This window comes from Carassius gibelio, chromosome A13 (assembly GCF_023724105.1).
Source record: "Carassius gibelio isolate Cgi1373 ecotype wild population from Czech Republic chromosome A13, carGib1.2-hapl.c, whole genome shotgun sequence".
In the NCBI taxonomy this organism is placed as follows: Eukaryota; Metazoa; Chordata; class Actinopteri; order Cypriniformes; family Cyprinidae; genus Carassius; species Carassius gibelio.
In genome coordinates, this window is record NC_068383.1 from 26881908 (window position 1) to 26903158 (window position 21251).

General features: G+C 38.5%; 1 protein-coding gene across 5 annotated transcripts in view; it reads left to right on the forward strand.

The window, feature by feature from the left end:
• Window positions 1-20374, forward strand: part of LOC128026717 (dystonin) — a 153325-nt gene extending 132951 nt beyond the window's left edge. For all 5 annotated transcript variants that reach the window (XM_052613974.1, XM_052613977.1, XM_052613975.1 and 2 more), the window contains 16 exons: window positions 1061-1255; window positions 1620-1748; window positions 3708-3851; window positions 4831-5019; window positions 5134-5263; window positions 6301-6464; window positions 6553-6715; window positions 6797-6951; window positions 7056-7130; window positions 9574-9591; window positions 12307-12424; window positions 13106-13213; window positions 14124-14317; window positions 15123-15233; window positions 15983-16106; window positions 19327-20374. In XM_052613974.1, coding sequence (XP_052469934.1) covers window positions 1061-1255; window positions 1620-1748; window positions 3708-3851; window positions 4831-5019; window positions 5134-5263; window positions 6301-6464; window positions 6553-6715; window positions 6797-6951; window positions 7056-7130; window positions 9574-9591; window positions 12307-12424; window positions 13106-13213; window positions 14124-14317; window positions 15123-15233; window positions 15983-16106; window positions 19327-19583 — 2274 coding nt within the window. In that variant the 3' untranslated portion in view covers window positions 19584-20374. The remainder of the gene's footprint in view (window positions 1-1060; window positions 1256-1619; window positions 1749-3707; window positions 3852-4830; window positions 5020-5133; window positions 5264-6300; window positions 6465-6552; window positions 6716-6796; window positions 6952-7055; window positions 7131-9573; window positions 9592-12306; window positions 12425-13105; window positions 13214-14123; window positions 14318-15122; window positions 15234-15982; window positions 16107-19326) is intronic.
• The last annotated feature ends 877 nt before the right edge of the window (window positions 20375-21251 follow it).

The following is a 21251-nucleotide window of genomic DNA, read 5'->3' on the forward strand; positions in this document are numbered from 1 at the left end:
TCATAGGCTACATAATTAAAACCTGGTGATGTGCAAATGTGGTAAAGCCTGGCTGCTGAGGAGCGTGATTGATAACAGTAGACACGTACCTCTTAACTGTTCCCTGTTATGATGACATCAGAGGTGGATATGGGCTCTGGCGTGACATCATTTAGACAGCATTGTACAGGCATACAAAATGTGATTGATTATAAAAATAATTCACTAAATACTCAAAATGCTTGTCTTCAAATCTAATTCCATCTTAACTGTTCAACTGAACATTTATCCATACTATATATGTTTTATGATTATTAGTGCATCACATTAACATTATGGGGCTTAATTCAACAAACTAAGCACATAGACTAAAGCGCAGGTGCACTCAGGGCATGTCTGAATCCACTTTTGGTAGTTTAATGATGGGAGAACGGTTGGCACATCCGTGCGCATGGTATAAACGGGTGGTCCCGTTTCTCTTAATGAGTAATGGGTGCTTTTTTGGGCGTAACTTGCAATAAACCAATCAAAGTCGCATCTCCCATCCCCTTTAAACGTCAGTTGTGCTCGCGACATGGTGGGTTCACTATTTACATTGCGGAATGTAATATTTCTTTTTTTTATGTTTGGTGCTGCTGCGCGTCCCTGCGTGTGTAATAAGCAAGGTGTACACACATTGTGCACCCACCTGTAGGTGCATTACACTAACACGTTCTTTAAATTAACAAAGAAAAAATAAACTAAATAAACAAAGAAAAAATATTGTGCCAACCTTTAGACCAGGTTTGAGTTAGTCTATGGTGCAGTTTATTTTCAGTCCCTCAAAATAGCAACGCACCAACTGTATGTCTGAACACAGTATGCCTGAATTTAAGCAATGCAGTACAGGACGGGAAAATGAGAACTGTGTCAGGCTGAAACTAGCAAAAACACTTGCGCCATGCATTGTGCCAGGTGTATGATAGGGCTCTAGGAGTTTTAAAATGCATCTATACAGTATGATGATGTTGCTGCCTATGTAGATCTAAAGCTAAAAGTAGATGGGTTGAATGTTGAATGTCTTTCTTCATGTGTCCTGCAGGTGTTCCAGAAAGAGTTGGGCAAAAGGACTGGCAGCGTGCAGGCTTTGAAGCGCTCGGCCCGTGAGCTTATTGAGAACAGCCACGATGACTCGTCCTGGGTCAAAGTTCAGATGCAAGAGCTGAGCACTCGCTGGGAGACGGTGTGCAGCCTCTCTGTGTCCAAACAGACACGGCTCGAGCAGGCACTGTGTCAGGTAAGACATGCCATCTGTCATCAGCAATCACGCCGTCAGATGTTACACTCCTGACCGTATGTACCAACAATTTTGACAGAATAAAACAAGCTACTGTAGAAACATCTATGTAAATTACCACGGTTAGGATTGGCTAACCTGCATGTCAAATTATTATCAAAACTACCTTACAAGTGTCAGAATTGCTGTCAGAGTGTGTGCTGTTCCTGCTTCAAAAAACATTTTTTAATGAAAGAAAGGAAAGAAAGTCAGTTTCTTTATATGATGCAACTCATTTAAAATGGAATAAAATAATGGAAAAAAATATCTAAAAATCGCTCTCTGTGAATTGCCCTTTTCAACACATTTGTGCACTGTTCCTCAGGCTGAGGAGTTCCACTCCACCGTTCATATCTTACTGGAGTGGCTTGCAGAGGCCGAGCAGAGCCTTCGCTTCCACGGTGCCTTGCCTGATGATGAAGAAGCCCTCCGCGCTCTCATTGAACAGCACAAGGCAAGTTTCCCACACCAGTGGCAAATAATCCACACCAGAATAATGAAACAGTGTGACGTAAAACCTTTTAGCGGCAATAGTATATCAGTATTTACTGGCAACAATGATGGGCCACAGTAAACACAAAAAATGAAACAGCAGGGCTAATTAATTAATTTCGTCTGAGGGCCGGATTATAGAATTGAAATTTGAAGGGGGTCAAAGGGTTTGGGGGCCATCCCAATCTCTTTATGGGGGGGGGGGGGGGTGTCTATAAAATAATTAATTACAATTAAATGCATATTCAGTAGTAAAATGAATTAATATTACCAACAGCAGCGTCTATGAAAGGTTAACATTTATGTTGTCTGTCAATCAAAAAAAAGAAAAGAAAAAGAAAAACTAATTAATCACACATTTTCTGTAATTAATCATGACTAAATGATTATTAATATATTGTCATAATTTTATACCTTGCACCTTCAAATGAATGTTGAAACAACATAAAGATGGTATTTTTAAATATATATTTAATTACATCTCTTAACCAAGTCTCATTACTCACACATTTTTGATAATACTGCTGATGATGTCTCTATTAAATGCATCTTCCTCTCAATTTTAGCCATTACAGTATAATAAAAAAGTTATTTTTTAAACTTTATCTAGGCTCTGAAAAATCTAACTTAATTTAAGTAAATGTAAAACAATCTTCACATAAACTATAAACTGTATATACATAAACCATATGTATTAATCTTTATTCAAGCTACAAAAGTTAATCAGCGACTAGAATAGCCGAATCCTTTCTCTTTTTCATTTCTGTGATTTCACAGACTTCAGCAAGTTTCGCTTTAAAAGTAGCCCTGCCTCTTTAAAATCTGACGTGCATGATGCATATCTGAAAATTTAACGTGCAAACATTTAAACTACCGGTATAACGTTACTGCATTTGATAATCGCCTTCATCCAGTTTGCGTTATTTCTCGAAAATCCGTTATGACCGATAACACTCTCTTTATATTTGTTTAAACTAGAATTAACTACCATAACTCCCTTACACAACCGCTTGTCAACGCTGTCGCATGCGTCGTTGCTGTCGCAGCCGATGTTACGGTCTGGTAGATTGTTCTTGTTGCGTCCCTATCAGGGTTGCCAGGTTATCACAAGAAAACCTGCCCAAATACTACTCAAAACAAACACAAAAAGTCGCTTCAACCTGCGGATATGAAAAACGACCTCCTGCAACAGTGTTAAAGTAGTCCAATTCTTGGCAACACTGTGTCTCTTCCTTTTCTGGCCCAGGCCAGTGTTGCCACCTTGTGGACAAACTAACTTAGTGCAAACGCAATTCAAGACATATATGCGATCTGCATGTACTCTTCTCATGGGCGGATGAAGATGAATTCAGAATTCGGCCTGCGGGCCGCCAATTGAATAGCCCTGCTTTACAGTATTAAGTTTAAATGCAAGTGCGTGCCAGAGGGATCGTAATCTTTCCAAGACAGAACGTGTGTCTATGTTTTCCACAACTCTTACATTCTTTGTTTTATTAGCTCCACTCATAATGTGAGGTAGTGATCCATAGCCCGGACTCTCTTCACGTCCAACTGAGTAACAAAAGCCATACATGGCTTCAAATCTTTATTAACTACTGCTTGCCAGGAAAGAGTTCAAGCCATATAGTGTGAGCTCATATTGAATATCCAAAATAGTCTGTTCCCCGAGACATTATTCATGTCCACAGTTTGAGGAAGCAAACATCCTGAGAGATGATGGGGTTTCTCCTTAGATTAAAACACCAGTTACTAAAGATTGGTTAAAATACATAATCTCTACATAGTGGGAACTGGATGCCATCGATGGCATACATACTCTACATTCATGTTTTTGATGATCATGAAGCAGTATTGGTGGAGATGAGCTGCTCTTTGTGTAACCATGACCATTTGCTAATGAAAGAACCTTTGATACATGCAGGAGTTGATAAAGAAGCTGGAGGAGAAGCGACTGGCACTGAATAAAGCCACAAGCATGGGAGAGGCGATCCTGTCCATCTGCCACCCAGACTCCATCACCACCATCAAACACTGGAACACCATCATCAAAGCACGCTTTGAGGAGGTTCGTCTCTTTCTACAAGCTTTCTCGAAACCATTCAGTGGCATTTAATGAGAAGCGCATCATATGTATATTTGAATAAAAGTAGATGTGTTTTAGGTTCTGCTCAGAAAGAGACATGTGAGGGACATGAAGAATGTCCAAACACATTCATTCACAAAGACTTTACCTCAATAATTGAAAGAAGGAGAAAAAAAAATACAAAATACATGGGGAAAAAGAAAAGAAAACATGGATCTGCCTCAAACAACAGTAGTTCTTCCTCAAAAGTGCTCATTTTATAAACTTTGTAAATGCAAGTTCCAGACAGACTTATAAAACTAAGTTTTTCTGTTATTTTCGGCAGCCAGTCAGATCTTTCTAGATCAAGACAGTATTTTCCTGTTTTGTATGCTACCTCAGATATCTGGGCTGGTAAATGGTCGGATTGGATCCCTCAATGGGTGATTCATTACTGTTAAAGTTAAGAATCTTTAACAGATTCTTGAATGAACTTTTAACTTTTTTATATTTAGTTTCTGGCTTATCTGCTAGCTCAGAAAAGCTGAAAAGAAAACACACAGCCGGTTCATTATGGGCTGTCTGTAACTGTTATCCAGTGAGCTGTTTCAGTTTGCAGCCGGTTTCTTCATAGATAGCTAACTGAATAAAACCACCTTCGAGCCATATACAGAGTCCAAGGCAGCAAGTCACGCATTTTGTCTCAAAACCCCCCACGGAAGAGATGGGAGGGGTAAACCGGAGCTCATTATCATTTAAAGAGACATGCACCGAAACGGCTCGCTGTGAACAGAGCTGTTTTTGACAAGGTAAAAAAGGTATTGTTTTACATAACCATTGTGGAACCTTAACCAAAGTATGTTGCAGGCATTTCATGGAAGACCCTAAAGAATCATAGCAACTTGTAGAAAGTGGGCATCCAATGTCCCTTTTAACAGTCAGTGCTGTCTACAGTATGATCTGATTTCTGCGTCTGTGACAGGTGACAGCCTGGGTACGTCAGCACCAGCAGAGACTCTCCAGTGCTCTGGCTGAACTGCTGGCCACACAAGAACTGCTGGAAAACCTGCTGAACTGGCTCCAGTGGGCTGAAACCACACTCGGCGAGAAAGACAAGGAACCTCTTCCTCAAGAGTTAGAGGAAGTCAAATCACTCATCGCTGAGCACCAGGTAGCACCAAGAGCTGTATGAGGGGCTCACTTTAACACCTTTACATAGCTAGTCAAAGGTTTAGAAAAAAGCTGTGTGTGTGTGTGTGTGTGTGTGTGTGTGTGTGTGTACCAGACATTCATGGAAGAGATGACCAGAAATCAACCAGACGTGGATAAAATCACCAAAACTCATAAAAGAAAAGCCACAGCAGATCCTCCGGTTCAGTCTCAAATCCCTGTTCCAGAGAGAGGACGAACAGCCAGTGAGTATCAGCATTCAGCATTCAGTCCCATTTTTCAATTCAATTTGGCACGCACCATAGCTGGACGTCAGTGAACAATAGCATGATTTGAGCAGAAGAAAAACTGAGCAGGATTTGATATTAGGGTTCAGCGCTAATTCTAGGGACTGGGGTAAGAGTTTGAGAAGAGGGTTGAAAGTTTGGGGTTATGGTTAGAAGTAGGAATCAGTTTAGGGTTAGAGCCTGGGATAGGGTTTGTTAATACCGCTGTGTCTGAAGTCGCATACTGTCTGAATAGATACTGTACTTCTTTTGAATAATAATCAGTTCTATTTAGTATCAATGTGTGTAGTGTAAGTTTGATTATAAAATGGATAGTTCCGGTCCTTGATTCTGATTGGTTGAGCCACAATCAAAGCTGTTGTGCATTTCACTACAAACTTACACCTTTGTTTACTTCTGTGTTGCTCAGCAACCACTTTGTTGGAACTACAACTTTTTCTGAGGAACTACATTGTTTGGTGGAAGAATATTGTTTTTATTTATATCATAACACTAGAAGTATTTTTCTCTTTTCTCTTACTGTTTTATACATAATGTGAATGTAGACATACTCTTCTTTTCACACACTTGTTTTTATTTCTATATAGTAGGGAAGTACGTGATTTCAGATGGAGCCCTAGTCTTTAAAGATCTGGGCTCTTAACCAAAAATCTGTTGTTTTAATCCGATAGACTTTTGTCCAGCCACTTATGACCCCTTGATTTACTGTGTCTTATCTACATCTCTGTCCTGGCTTGTACTTTTCTTAACAATGTTGTAACATTGTTTAATGTCACTTTCCATGTTATTCTCTCCTTAGGATGTGCCGCTTATGGTGTAACGTAGGTTATTTAGATAAAAGGACAAATGTGAATGTGTGCCCTTGAGCTAAACAATAACAATGAAGTCATAGACAAAAACATCCCCAGGTTTTGTAATTTAGTCCACCAAACAGAAGTGCACTCACTTGCTGTTTAGCTTTGGCTGATTTAGACATTTGTTTGTTTGGTCATTAGGAAAGAGATCCCCTACACAATCCATGTACACCGCAGCATCACAGGCACAAATCGAGACGAAGAACCCCCGAGTGAACCTGCTGGTCAGTAAGTGGCAGCAGGTGTGGCTTCTGGCGCTGGACAGGAGGAGGAAGCTCAACGATGCTCTGGACAGACTAGAGGAGGTCAGTCGTACATACACACCTGACCTCACATCTGGTTTAGATTCGTGTCAGGTGGCTTCAAACTCATCTGCTTCTTATCTGCCCTCAGCTGAAAGAGTTTGCCAACTTTGACTTTGACGTATGGAGGAAACGCTACATGCGCTGGATGAACCACAAGAAATCACGCGTCATGGATTTCTTCCGCCGTATCGATAAAGACCAGGATGGAAAAGTCACAAGGCAGGAATTCATCGATGGCATCCTGTCCTCAAGTAAGAAAAGAAGTCAAACCGTGTGTTGTTTAGGTCTAAAGTCTTTCAGGCTATACCCTCAACACCTCTCTGGTCCTGTAGAGTTCCCCACCAGTCGTCTGGAGATGAGCGCTGTGGCAGACATCTTTGATCGTGACGGCGATGGATACATCGACTACTATGAGTTTGTGGCTGCTCTACATCCAAACAAAGAAGCTTACAAACCATTAACCGATGCAGACAAAATTGAAGATGAGGTAAATGTTATCTGCTTACTTTCTGGGAAGTTCTACACAATAACTGGAAATATTACGTATGGTCATTCTTGTAGTCGTTTTCTGATTCATGACTTCATGTTTAGGTTACTCGCCAAGTTGCAAAGTGCAAATGTCCGAAACGGTTCCAAGTAGAGCAGATTGGTGCCAACAAATATCGGGTAAGTGACTGATTTTTTTATGTTTTCTGGATGAGTCAAGAAAAAGATACAGTATGGAACCCTAGGACAATACAAACGCAGAAGCCTGGTCATTGGTTTAGTTTTATAAAAAATAATAATTATTATTATTATGATTGGTTGCAGGGCTTGACATTAACACCCGCCAAATGCGGGATTTTGCTCATGGCGGGTAACACAGTGACTCCAACTAGCCTCTTTGGCTCATTGAATAATTGCCAGTGTGTGAGTTGGAGGCTAAGTATAAGTTTAGCACAGATATATTTTCACTCGCGAACACTCTGACTGAGGGCTTCAGAGTTTCACTCTCCGTCATATTTCACTCTCTCATATTTTTCAGTTCATCTCAATAGACACGCAGTGCTCCTGTATTTAATGTACCGTAAACTCTAGTGTGAAGGCGCACAAATCGCCGTCGATTTCTCTCTCACACACGCAGAGACAGAGAGAGAGAGAGAGAGAGAGAGAGTGAATTGACTCGCTACATTTAAACAATGTTCTTTGTTGTATTTTCCCGTCAAAATAACAGTGTTTCTATGGAAGTCTTCAGCTTTTAAGAACAGCTGGGTTTTCCGGTAGTGGGTGGAGTTAATGCACAAACGACAATCTCATTGGCTGGCAGTCACCTATTATCGTCCCTTTTTTGATTTCAGCAAATCAGTTCGAGTGAATGCACAAAACCAAATTAATATTCATGAATCCAGCAGCTCATTAATCTTTAGTAATCCTTAGTGTGTTTATATCTATATATCAATCAGTCTGGTGAGTAAACTAAAGTATTTAGCCAATGGCGATTCAATTGCCAAGGTGTCCGTAGAGGGTTGCAACCTAACCAGTAGTCATTATTAGGGCCTGAGCACAAAAATGACACAAACTGAAATGTGTTCTTTATGATGAGAGGAACTCACTTTGTCCAAACCATGGAATGCATTTTTCGTAAGGTTTCGAGACTGACTTACTTTCCATTGCAACTTGTAACAAAGAATTTCCCAGTGTGATTCAATAAAGTAATTCTGAATCCGATTCTGGTATTTAAACAGTGTTTCTAATGCTAAAGGTTTTTTTTTTTTTCAGTTTAGTTTTTTATCTTTTTTATTAATCTTCTACATCCATGCACCACTTTTATTATGCAATATGAAGCTACTTTTTTATGTCTTTATCTTAATACATGGTTTTATTCAGGAAATGAGCTTTACACACAACCTTATCAGAGCTAATGATAATGACCTGTATTGTTATACATTTATGTAGTCTCGATTTTGCTGTGTACAGTGGTTTTACATTTAAAAGGGTTGTAAATCTAGTTCAAGTAAATATTAGCACGCCATAGTCAACTTATATCAGGTAATTTCACAACAACAAAAATGTGGCAAGTAATAATGCTGTGTGGCAAAAAAGTTAATGTCAAGCCCTGATTGGTTGTGAAGTTGATTAATTGTTTGTTATTTTACAACAGAAGTATTTAATTTTTTATCAGATAGTATGATGTCAAAACTATGGAAGCCACTGAATAAAAATATTTTTGTTTCACAGAATTGAAAGATATAAACACGCATTTGTGAGTTATAAAGTCAGAAATGCAAGATATAAACTCACAATTCTGCCTTTTTTTCTCAGAATTGCGTGAAATAAACTCCCAAATTGCGAGTTATAAAGTCATAATTGTGAGAAATAAAGTCAGGATTGTGAGGAAAAAGTTTTTCTCACTCAATTCTGACTTTATAACTCTTAACTGTGAGTTTATGCCTATGTTTTTTGTGTATTTTTGTGTATGTATTTTTTCCTCAGAATTGTGAGACATAAACTCACTATAAAAAGTTGCAATTACCTTTTTTATTTTTCAATGCCGTAAACGGGCTTCCATACAAAACAGCCTTCACCTCAGTGCTAGAAAAAAAAATCTTGTTTATGTGGCAGTAACATAATTGCATATAACCAATTTATCATAGTTCATTTGGACATTGGCTATATCCAAATGAAAAGGCCCTGATTCCTTGCGGATGTAAGGAATGATTTGAGGATGGAATGGAAACATGTAGTCTGGAAAGTTGGCAGAGTTCCACAAACCTCTGTTAAACTGCTCCCCTGCCCAAACCTCTCTGCCCCGACACTGCTGCTGCCAAAGAAAATGACTTCATTACACTTTTACATGCCATTGCATTTTCAGTCTCTCATGTTTGAGAGTTTCCCCCTGGTCCCCTTCTCTCCAACACCCCTAATAAACAGATCCCTTAACATTTGGTCACAGACGGCCATTCTGTTACTGCCTGTAATCTGAGGGAACTCTGCCACTTGATGACAAGAACTAGAACGAGAACTAGAACATCTTGTGTGTTTTTTTTTTCAGCAGAGTGTATTGTAAAATCAAAAAGAGTGGATTGATATTAACTAATGTTTGTCTTTTTTACCCCCTCCACCACATCAGTTCTACCTTGGAAATCAGGTATACATGAATAGTGCTTTTTAAGATTTGCAGTGCTGCCCTTTATGTTTTATCTGATTCACTGTCACTGTGTCTTTGAATTTCCAATATTTAAAGCTGTCTTAAACTCACAAGCGGATAAGGATATTTAAAGTAGTTTTAAACTCTCTTCCCAAAGCTAGCCATTTAGTTTGTGCAAGTCTCCACTGGCATTGAAGAACAGTGGCTCGGGAGAGTTAGAAATATACATTTCTTCGTCCTTAATACTAAATGACACACACACACACACACACACACACACAAAATATAGTGTTTAGTGCTGACATTTCCTTAATATCTCTTATGTTGTGCCCTGAGTATGTTTAATGCAATTTAATTTAGGTTCGAGTTAAAGAAGCACAGATATTTGGGAAACTGTTTCTAGTCAACATGAAATCAACATTGAGCAATACTCAATCAATTAATCAATAAAACATTTTACAAAGTGTTATAACTTTTCTGAAATAACAGCCAAAGGAATTTTAATAACATTTATTAATAATAAAAAATTCTACTGTTTGTAGCTATTTATAGTTAACAGCGTAATGCAGAACTTGTCGGTGCAGTTCAGTAGTTATCACACTAATTTCATGATTGTAAATATATGCAGGTGATATGAATCAATTGGATTGTTTCACATTATGGAATAAAAGGGGTTGTGAATGTTTCATGTTGACTTGTTCTTCAGGCATTTTAGGACGTTTTTATTTTTTAGAAATTTTTTAGATTTAACTATCTGCTTTTGAGTTCAAATGCATTTCTCCCTGCAGCTTGCATTCTGCTTTTTTATCCTAATTTGCGGCAGCTTTTGCAGCTTAACACAGTACGCTTGCTTCCTGCTACAGCACCTGCTTAATTTACTTCAACTTATTTGAGTTCTGCTTTGAGTTGTGGTTCTTTTAACCACAGTTTGTGGCTGATGTTCAAACAAGCCAGAGCTTCCGGAGAACTTTTGAGCTGAAAGATGATGCATGATTCTCACTACATAAATCACATGAAATCATGAGCTACATGCTTTCTTGAGGTGGTGTTTTGTCAAGATACGTGACTCTTAGCTGGTGGAGGGCTTTTATCGGGCAGGCCATGCAAACCTCATGTTTTTCTTCCTTTGTATTGAGAACTTTGTATCACATCAACTGAAACCATTCTTTTGACAGTTTGGTCTCGTTCACTGCTTACATGACCCCTTAATCGCCGATGAGACTATAACAAACAGGGACAATCAAAATCTAACCCCCCATCTACACGTTGCTGTTTTGGAAAGCTGTATCCTGGTAAATGGTCATTCTTAAAGCCGTTTGTTGTGACTATTTCTCTTGATCATGCTTCAAAATTCATCTTCTCCTCCCCCCAATCACCAAATTCACCAATGGTATCGATTCACTCTGGGTATCACTTCTAGAATAAAAGGCTTGCAGGCCAGAGAGATGCTCAGCGGGTCGCCATCAGTGTGTCAGTCATGTTGAGTTTCAGCGAGTCATTCTTCCATATTGTTCCTCTTGTGTGTGGTTGGAGTTGAGCATCAGTGTCGACACACGCATCCTCTATGAGAATGGTAGTTTGTAGTTCTAGACGGTGCAACGTCTGTGGTTTGTGGAAAAACCTTCTCATATGGTATGATTTCTTTTTTTCTTTTGTTTTTGTTTTTTTGAACAGAAAGCATGAGGCCATAATTTTCTGTGCTGTGAAATCCGTATGCCTTGGCCATATCCAACTGGCAACAATCATTTGGATCAACTCATTTGGCTTGTTTTCTTTAGCTCCTATCTTTGGCATGGAGGGTGTAGGGGAATGCAGTAGAGTTATGTCCGAGTGTTCCCCTGCGTCTCCGTGCTAGTGCCCATATTTGAATGAAAACAGAGCCTCAGCGAGTGCAGAATGCACTTATAGCACCCCCTAGTGGACACACTGATCACAGTCCTGTCCACTTTGTCTTAAAAGTGCACTAAGCAACTTTTTTCTATTGTAATAAAAGTTTCACACATTAAGAAGTTGGTAACATTGTCAAATGATGTTTACTCACTTCATATCAGTTTTATAAAATATACAAAAATCTTATATATAAAATTATATATCAATACTGTTTGTTTGGATGGATGCTTAATTGTCATGAAGAGTAAAATAACTGTCTCTGCATATATAGGACACTTTTTGGAAACGGTTAATCACTGGTGACAAATATGCCAGCAAATTGGATATTTCTGTAATGTGTTTACATAATGCTTCATCCATGCCCACAGGTGGCAGCAAAAGGTCTAGAACCACTGTCGAATCAGCCTGTAATACAAACTCTGAAATGACTTTGTGCACCTTTAATGACATACAATGGACCACACCACCACACATGATCAGTCAATCATTAGCACAAAGCCACAAATGAACCCAGTTGGATTGACCACTCATTTCACGTCTTCTGGAATGGAACCAATGTTGTGTCTCAGTCAAAATGTGTTTTGATCACATGGCTCGGCAGGGCAACAAGAGGAAGCCAGAGATAAACACAACAAATAGCATCTAACTGGGATTAACAATGTTGTTAATTGACTCACTGCTTCCGCCACGTTTGATGGCTAGTTTTTGCTATTTTGAGAAGGGTGTTATGGGGCTGAGGTTTCTGATGTTGCTCTGCTGCGTGCCTGTCACTGACAAACATGACTGTATTTGAGAGGAATGATTGTGTTCTCTGTTCGTGTCCAGTTTGGAGATTCCCAGCAGCTGCGGCTGGTGCGGATCCTGCGCAGTACAGTGATGGTGCGGGTGGGTGGAGGTTGGATGGCCCTGGATGAGTTCCTGGTGAAAAATGACCCGTGCAGAGGTAATGTCCGCTTCAGCTTATGGTGTTCAGTCAGGTCTACTAAAATAATTGATATTGTGCATAACAGAATGGTTCGATTTATTTATACAATGTATTTTACTTCCTCCTAGACAATATGTTATGTTCCAAAACCTAGCTGAGTTGCCTACGTAGGCAGCATTTTAACACATCACCGACAAGTTTCCGATGTGAAAGCAGTTTCATTATTGTGCTGCCTTCTAAGATACCTCGTAATTCCAAAAGCGGTATCGAATGAGTACTTTACCAAGAAGCCAATCGCATGTTACATTGACACAAGCTTCGTTCAGCATTGAAAATAATAAAACAAAACAGATCAGAGTCATTCAGAAATGGACCACTGGGTCAATCGTGAGGTTCCATTTCAGTTTAGGATGCTGCTTTAGGAAGAAGCTGCCAGTGTAGACATCAGAAAGTAACGCAGCTCACTAGGTTTTGGAACACAATCCTAAGTTCCCAACAATAAAAGAGATATATTAATATTTAGAAGGAGAATGTTACTGATGCATATTCTTATTTCTTCTGTAGGCAGTATCTTTTCTTCCTCTAATTGGCTGTTAATGGGATTCTTAAAGCTTGTCTTTCTCTTCCCACGAAGCCCTTCTTTCAGAATTTCCCTTTTCCTGCTGCTTTATTAGTGAACTCAATTATCATTTCTTCTAGTTCACCACCACGGGAGTAAAATGTTGCGCTCGGAATCAAATTCTTCAATTACTCAGTCTCCTATAGGTTGGCAACTCTCACACTTTCTCTCCTTGCTCCATCCCAGTGGTATGTGTGCATCCCAGTGTGTGTGTGTGTGTGTGTGTGTGTGTGTGTGTGTGTGTGCTGCAGTGATCCCTGAATGGTATTCTCATTAACATTAATCTCATGCTTCCCTTTCCATCGTGCTGTCTGGGACGGTTTAGCATGCGGTTTTGTGTTTAGTCATGTTTCCTCTCTCGCTTTCATTGCATGTGCTTGTTGTAGCTCTGTTGCAGTGCAGTTGAAACTTGCTCGACAATCTCATCTATGCAGAATATGAATAATTAATCACATTAAACTGAACTATATATATATGATAAACCAAATATGCTAAATTGTTTTTCTAAGCTGCAGTCTCTGAGGGTTAATCCTGTTCTACTGTATAATAATAATATATTTTTATGCCGCATCAGTGTTTTTCTTTTTTTATTATTATTAGATATTCTTGCCAGTGATGTGCAATGCATGCAAGTCATTTCCTACATCGAACCAGAGCACAAAACTCTGAACACATTTGAGTGGGTGGCCATCATTCCCAAGCCTGGATGAAGATACTTTCATAAAAAGATCCTTTAAAATGGCTTTTTGAAAAAAGTCCCTGAAACTTGCTTTGAAGGAATATTTTGGGGTCAAAACAACATATGAGAATTTCTGTTGATTATAAAAAATGTAAAAAATGTAAAAAATAAAAAAAAGCCTTGTCCCTCAGTTTGTTTACAGTGATTATGGTGGGGTGATTACTTTACAAATCAAATTATTAAAATTTTTACTAAATCGACTTTCAATCGTTGGAATCACAGATGTTGGCCATAGAACTCAAGTTGAACTAAAGCCATGCTATTCCTTTGAGTTTCAGAGGCTTATTTTCTAAAGCCATGTGAAAGGTTTTGCTGTGGTCTTGCCTCCCGTCTCATTGCTCTGTATGATCTTCCTCCAGCTAAAGGCAGAACCAACGTGGAGCTGCGCGAGAAGTTTATTCTCCCAGAAGGCACCACCCAGGTGATGGCCAGTTTCCGCTACAGAGGTCGAAGGTCACGGCCGTCCTCAAGAGGCACCTCCCCTAACAGATCCAATTCTAGTCACAGCTGTCCCACAGCACAACCCAACCCACCCGGATCCAACACACCCAAGGTATGGATTTTGTTGTTTAGTTTGTAAAGAAATATAAAGTTCTCCATGTTTTTGTCCCATTTTCATATCCCCAATCTTGAAGCTTGGTTCCAAAACCTAGTGAGCTTCTTTGCTGTCCACTGACTATATAGGAAGCTGTTTGCAAGACTAAGATGAAACCATAGGCAAGGGTCAACAACTCAACAACTGCATAATACAAATAGTACATGGGGGACTCCATTAAAGGCTGTTTTTAAGAGAGTTTGGTCACAGACTGTATATATACCAAGATGGTTCAGATATTCATTTCAATAGGAGAAAGTGCAACCCTCAATATGGTGGAATAAGTCCCGCCTTCTTCATAACTAAAGTTTTTTTATTTTTTTATTATTTTTTTTTTAAGTAACATTTGGATAATAAAATCAAACAATATAAAGGACTTGAGCATAAAAAGACATAGCACACTTGAAAACTGTATAAAATACATAAATAAATAAAACAGTACATTTTTATTAGTATTTAACTATTTTATCAGTATTTAGAAGTATTCATTCAGCATTAATTGTATTATGTTTAGCCTTTGAATTTCTATTGTTCATATCAATTGGCCAAAAGAAGTTATTTTGGAAGGCAGCATAAGCATCTTTCTTCAGGAGTGTATCTATGGCATCTTAGAAAGCTGTCTTTAGGGAGCTCACTAAGATTTGGAACAAAGCCATGCACAGCCCCATCATTGTTTGGTGATAATTATTTCCTGTATTGTCTTTTTTTTTCTTTTTTTTTCGCTTCCCTTCGTATGTGGTTTATCCACAATTGTTTCTCACAGACTCCCCAACATTTAACCCGCAATTATGACAAACCCTGGCTGACAAACAGCAAATCAACTACCCCTCTTAAATCATCTGACTCCTTTGACAGCCAAGGGTCATCCAATGAGGTATAGTGCTTCAGAAACGAGTGACAAATCCACATCTAATCTCCGTCTCCTGCTCTTGACCTCTGTCTCTGCCTTGTTACTGATCTAATTGCTTCCTGTGTGGATCTGGGATTGAGTTCAGTCTCTTTCTCTGGCTTTGCAGTGATGCATGGAAGTGGTCCGTTATTAAAGCGGATGTGTTAATTCTGATCTTTAAACCTCTCTTTCGCAAAGGGGATGGTGTGTTTGTCTTAAATCAAATCAGCTTGACATACAAAGCCTTTTCTAAACATCACTTTCAAGCACTTGCTGTTAAATTAATATTTTCCTGTCCTCTTGCCACTAAAACGTGATGCTTGTGAGATCTTTTCTACATCCAGAACTCTAAAATGACTTCTTCTCTTTCTCTCGATGTGAATGGCTGACTTTGATGCAGCGTAGGCAGTATACTGTCATTTTCTTGTCTGTCATGCATTTATTCAGTCTTTCTGGCCATGAACTGTACACACTGCAACATTTTGGGATGAACAAACACATTTAGATGTGGGAGTGATATGAAATACATAAGTCAATTCTAAACCAGTCATGATTTCTTTGTGCTTGCTTTCATCAAATGTGTTTCAGTGCAGTTTCAGTGCCAGAATGTTAGAGCAGAGCCCCACTGGGGTTATCTGCATCTTAGAAAGCTTCTCTTGTTTTTATTCACTATGTCTGTTACATGCCTCCTCATTGTCCTGTTCTAATCGTTTCTGAATCATGACATCTTACAGAGCACCCCTATTCAGGGAAGCAAGCTTCGTCTTCCAGGCTATCTGTCAGGAAAAGGCTTTCAGTCGGGAGAAGATGGGACCTTGATAAACGCTGCAGTCATGAAGGCCAGAGGTCAATCCATGGGTGAGTCGGACACACCATCTGCTCTTCATTGAGTTTTGCTGCTGCTACTGTGAGATATATATTGAACATTCACAAAAAACGACACTGATTTTATTGGACCATGGTCTAATGGGTTATTATGAGACTATAAAGATCAGTTTCTTTGATCAGATCTGTCAAGTATTCAAATATGCATCACCCAAAAAAGAACACAGCAATATTTTTAATATTTAGTTTAATATTTAGTTAAACATCGCTGTATAATGTGAGTAATAATATATGAATATAATAGGACTGCCCCACCTAAAGAGTTTTCTAGACACTAGTCATCCATTTAAGCCATAAATTGCACATTTAAATAATTACTTAATTACTTGTGTTTAAGTGCACGTACAGTAGGTGGCCAACCAGAATGTGCTTTCTAACGCCATGGGTGCCGCTGCCTACAAACGCTTACTACATTTTATAAAAATGCTAATAACTTTTGCATAGATTATCATTTTGTAATGTTGCTGCATATTTTGGATCATGCCGAGAACATCGATACCAATTTTTCCATAATTGGCTGGACTTCCTCTCCACCATTTTGATTCTTGTTGAAAACCTACTTTTTAAAAATCCTCCTAGACCAGTCCAATTTTCCTCACAATTTGACTCAGATCATCTTCATACCAAGCTGGCAAAAAGTTATGGATTTTGTGTCAATATAGTTTTGTTTAGCACATCAACGAATTTGCTGGAAAGATACCAAAATGCAATTGAGGTTGTATCTGTGTAAAGCGTTCACATATTTTACAAACTTTCTATGTCTAATACAATTTGTCTGATTTTCACCAAAATTGAGTCAGATGTCCTTCAGACTGTGCTAACAAAAATGCTTGGATTTCATGTCGATACACAAAATTGTTTTTGTATACCACCACAACAAAGTTGAGGGATAATGCCAAACTGCATCTCAGGCTGTATCCTGCAAAGCTTTGAAATATTAACACCAAACCATGTGCCATTGTCATCTCACACAGAACACACCACATTGATTTGATAACAGTGCCACCTATTGATTAAAAGTGAAAAAATTTTGAGGCATATTTCTAGTGGTTGTATTTATGATTTTTTTTTTTTTTTTTTTTTTTTGCCATTTCAACTACAATTATTCTGTTATAGAAAAACAGCTTCAGTTACTCATTGTTGCAGTTGGTCTGATGCTACATGCCATGCTTAGCTTCTCATTTTGCCTCTGTTGGGCTTGGCCCTGTAATTGCTGCTTGCAATTATTATTGTTATTATTACAAACAATGTTTAATTGTTATTTAACCTGTGCCTGGATGCTGGTGCACTGAACACGTTTTAATTAATACATACATTTCTTAATTCAGGGACATAATTTTCGGCATGTCATGGGCTCTGTATATGGGAATAAATGTTTTTAAAAAATGCCAGATAACGAATAAGTATGTGTGACCTGCTGAAATACATCAGTGAATTATTAAATGCAAGTTTCAAGCCTTTCATAATTTGTGGCATTACTGTCAGTGCCAAAATGTGTTAGAACCAGGCCTAGCCTATAACACTCTTTTATAAGACACATTTTCAATCGTTTTTTTTTTTTTTTATGGCATAGGCTAATGCACACCTCCTTAAATGTAATCTTAACATTCCAAGTTAATATTCTACTTTTTGTATGATTATTATGCATTTTTCATGTCACAGTTTAAGTCTATTATTCTTGATTTCTCACAACTTATTTTTTAAATTTTATTTATTTATTTTTATTGTGAGAGTCAGAATAAATTGCAATGTGAATAGAGTGTCATGAACGTGCAGCCTTGTACAGACTGGACCAATGACCAAGGTCAGAATTTTTAATAAAAAAACTGAAGATTAAAGTGACAGCCACTTAATAAAACATAAGTAAAATTGTGTAGTTTTAATGATTTTCATAATGAATGTTTAATAACCATAATATGCATTAAGAACCTTTATGTATTTTTTATATTTTATCATTTTCAATGCATTAGGCTGCAGTCTATGTCTATCACAGGTTTTAAAATTACATTTCTAAAAATAAATTTTAAATAAATTTTCAGATTTTTAAGGATTTTTGAAGATTTGAAGATTTATTCTTTCCTTATTTGATATCAGTTTACAAAACGAAATATAAATTTCAGTCAGTTTGCAAACTGTTCCTTTGGGCCACTTGGCGGTAGTTTTGTGAACGACTTCAATTCGCGACTGACTTGCAGTTAGCGCTGTGGTGGAGATACATGCGGCAGTAATAGGCATTTTGGTTGGCCAACTACTATATATAGCCTCCCACAAAGCACCCACAAAAGTAATGAATGTGTTGGGGAAAATAGCCAGGAGATATAATTATTTATTAAAGTGTAACTAAACCCCTGGTCAAAGCCTGACTCCACCCACTGGCAATATTTGAAAAATGGTGAAAAGTGGGCGGAGATAGAGGGGACGAACCGAGGGCAGGGCTGAGCGGGTGGGGCATGAACCTGAGACCCACAGTGATGGATTAATTGACAGCTGCTGTCAGAGTCGCTAAAATGGAGAGTGACTGTAGTGACGCAAGTAGCTTTGCAACAGAGCGTTCATTTGAAATAGAGGACTTTTCTCCCCCACCTTCACCTGAAGTGGAGGATGTCGAGGTGTCTGTGGACACAGGGCCAGGGCCTGAGCCATATGCTCAACTGCAGTAGCCACCGTTCAACCTGATGAGGGTTACACTCAGACATTTTTATACCATATATTGTAGAATTAAAACACTTTATACTCGAATGTCAAAAAAGTTACTCGAATCAATGAACAGCTCTAATAAAGCCCCATTCTTACAGATCATTAACAAAAAAAAAGTTGGTTTAGGGTTTAGTTACCCTTTAATAAACTACTGTTTTCCCGGTCAGTGTTGGCTGCAAAGATAAAGTTTACATCGCAGTACAGTGGATGGACAGAAATGCACCTTCCTGAAATTGTGAGGGTACGAAAATAAAAGTGGATCATATTTTACTTCTGGATTAAAGATTTTGAATCTACATTTGTCAACAGTGGTTGTTTGGATGATGTGATTCTAGTTCTTTTGGGAAACAAAATCTAAATATATATCAAACATCATTAAAAAAGCCTGAAAAACTATCAATAAATACTTTATTTTTTTTTATCTTAGTAATGAGCCATTATGTGGATTTCAGTATCATAGTTCTGAGAAGTAACTGGCTGTGAATTCTCTTCTCAGGGTTGGGTAAGATCCCAAGCAGACCCGGCAGCAAAGCAGGAAGCCGAGGGAGCAGCCGCCGTGGCAGTGACGCCTCAGACTTCGATATTTCAGACATCCAGTCAGTTTGCTCGGACATGTCGGAGACCGTGACAGACTCAGGACGCCCAACCCCGCGCTCAGCCTCACGCCAACACGGAGGCAAACCCTCCAAAATCCCAACTCCCCAGCGGAGGAGCACCCCTACTAGCAAACTGGCCAAGACTACCAAGAGATAGTCAACAGTGTCCAGTCCACAGAAGTGGCCAGGTTCTGGGCCTCCATTCTGACAGCACTGGGTTGGAGCACACTAAACCGAGACTGGACAGACATAGATTTACACTAAAGACTGCAAAGTGTTATTGATTTTAAAAAGCGTAGCAAGATGTAAATTATTCTGTTGTGAAAAAGGAAGTTAATGTGGAGTGTATGTGTGTGAGCGTGTGTGGAATGCAATGGCTTTGTGCATTTGTCCTGTACTTTTTGTGACATTTGTGTAATTAATATTTTGTTTATTGCTGGGAAAGGTGAGCGAACACAAGAAGACTGTTGTTAGGTAAACTAACACTTTTCCACATGTTTGTGTTGAGGGAGAAGCTGAATGTACAGTCATTTCCTCCAGCGGACATGCTTGTTGGCGATGATATGCCCTTGTATTCTGCCAGGACACCACAATTATTTATTCATCTATTTAAAGTGCAATGACAAGCTGCTCTTATGCATTTAAAGGGTAATACGATACCACTGCTACACTACAACTGTAACCCCTGCTATCATACACTACAGTTAATCCTGATCATGGCCTTTAAACTTGCATATAAAACAACCGTCTGTAGCACCCGCTGTAATGTTTGTTTCGATCAAATCACAGATTGTGTGCCAGCTTACTGTGACTAGAACTTTCTGACTAAATACATTCATAAGTGCAATCATGCCTGTGTACTCTATGGTTCCTTTTTGCCTGATTGATGCAAATTACTCAACTTTTTGTAATAAATATGCTTGCAGAAAGCTCAACAATATATACAAACTTCAAAGTCTCACTTGTTTCCATCTGTCCAAGTGAACTAGCTGACTAACATCCGAAAAAAGACGCGTTTTGACTGAGTTGCATTTACGCATCTGCGATTAACAAGACTTAAAAGGTGTAGTTCACCCAAAAATTTAAATTAAGTCATAAATTACTCACACTCATGACATTCCAAACATATAAGACATTCGATCATCTTCAGGACACAAATTAAGATATTTTTGGATGAAATCCGAGAGCTTTCTGACCCTGCATAGTCAGCAACACAACAGAAACATTTCCTGGCTCAGAAAGGTAATAAGGACATTGTTAAAAATAGTCCATGTGACATCAGAGGTTCAGCCTTAATGTTATGAAGCTATGAGAATACTTTTTCTTTGCAAAGAAAATAAAAATAACGACTTTATTCATATTTATTTTATTTTTTTTCCACGTAGTGCAGCGCATGTGGGGTCTTCATTAACAGAATGACGATGCAGACTGACACGGAACAGAAGAAAACATTGAATAAAGTTTTTATTTTGGTTTTCATTGCACACAAAAAAGTATTCTGTAGCTTCATAATATTCAGTTGATCCACTGATGTCACATGGACTATTTTAATGATGTCCTTACTACAATTTTGACCATAACACGTTTCTGTTTCATTGCTGTTTATGCAGGGTCAGAAAGCTCTTGGATTTCATCAAAAATATCTTAATTTGTGTCCTGAAGATGATCGAATGTCTTATATGTTTGGAATGTCATGAGTGTGAGTAATTTATGACTTAAATTTAAGTTTAAAGGTAACATTTTTTGGCGTTTTTTTGAAGCTTTTATTGTGTTTACAGTGTGCAATATAACGTGTTATATTAAACTAAACTAATTAAAAATTAAA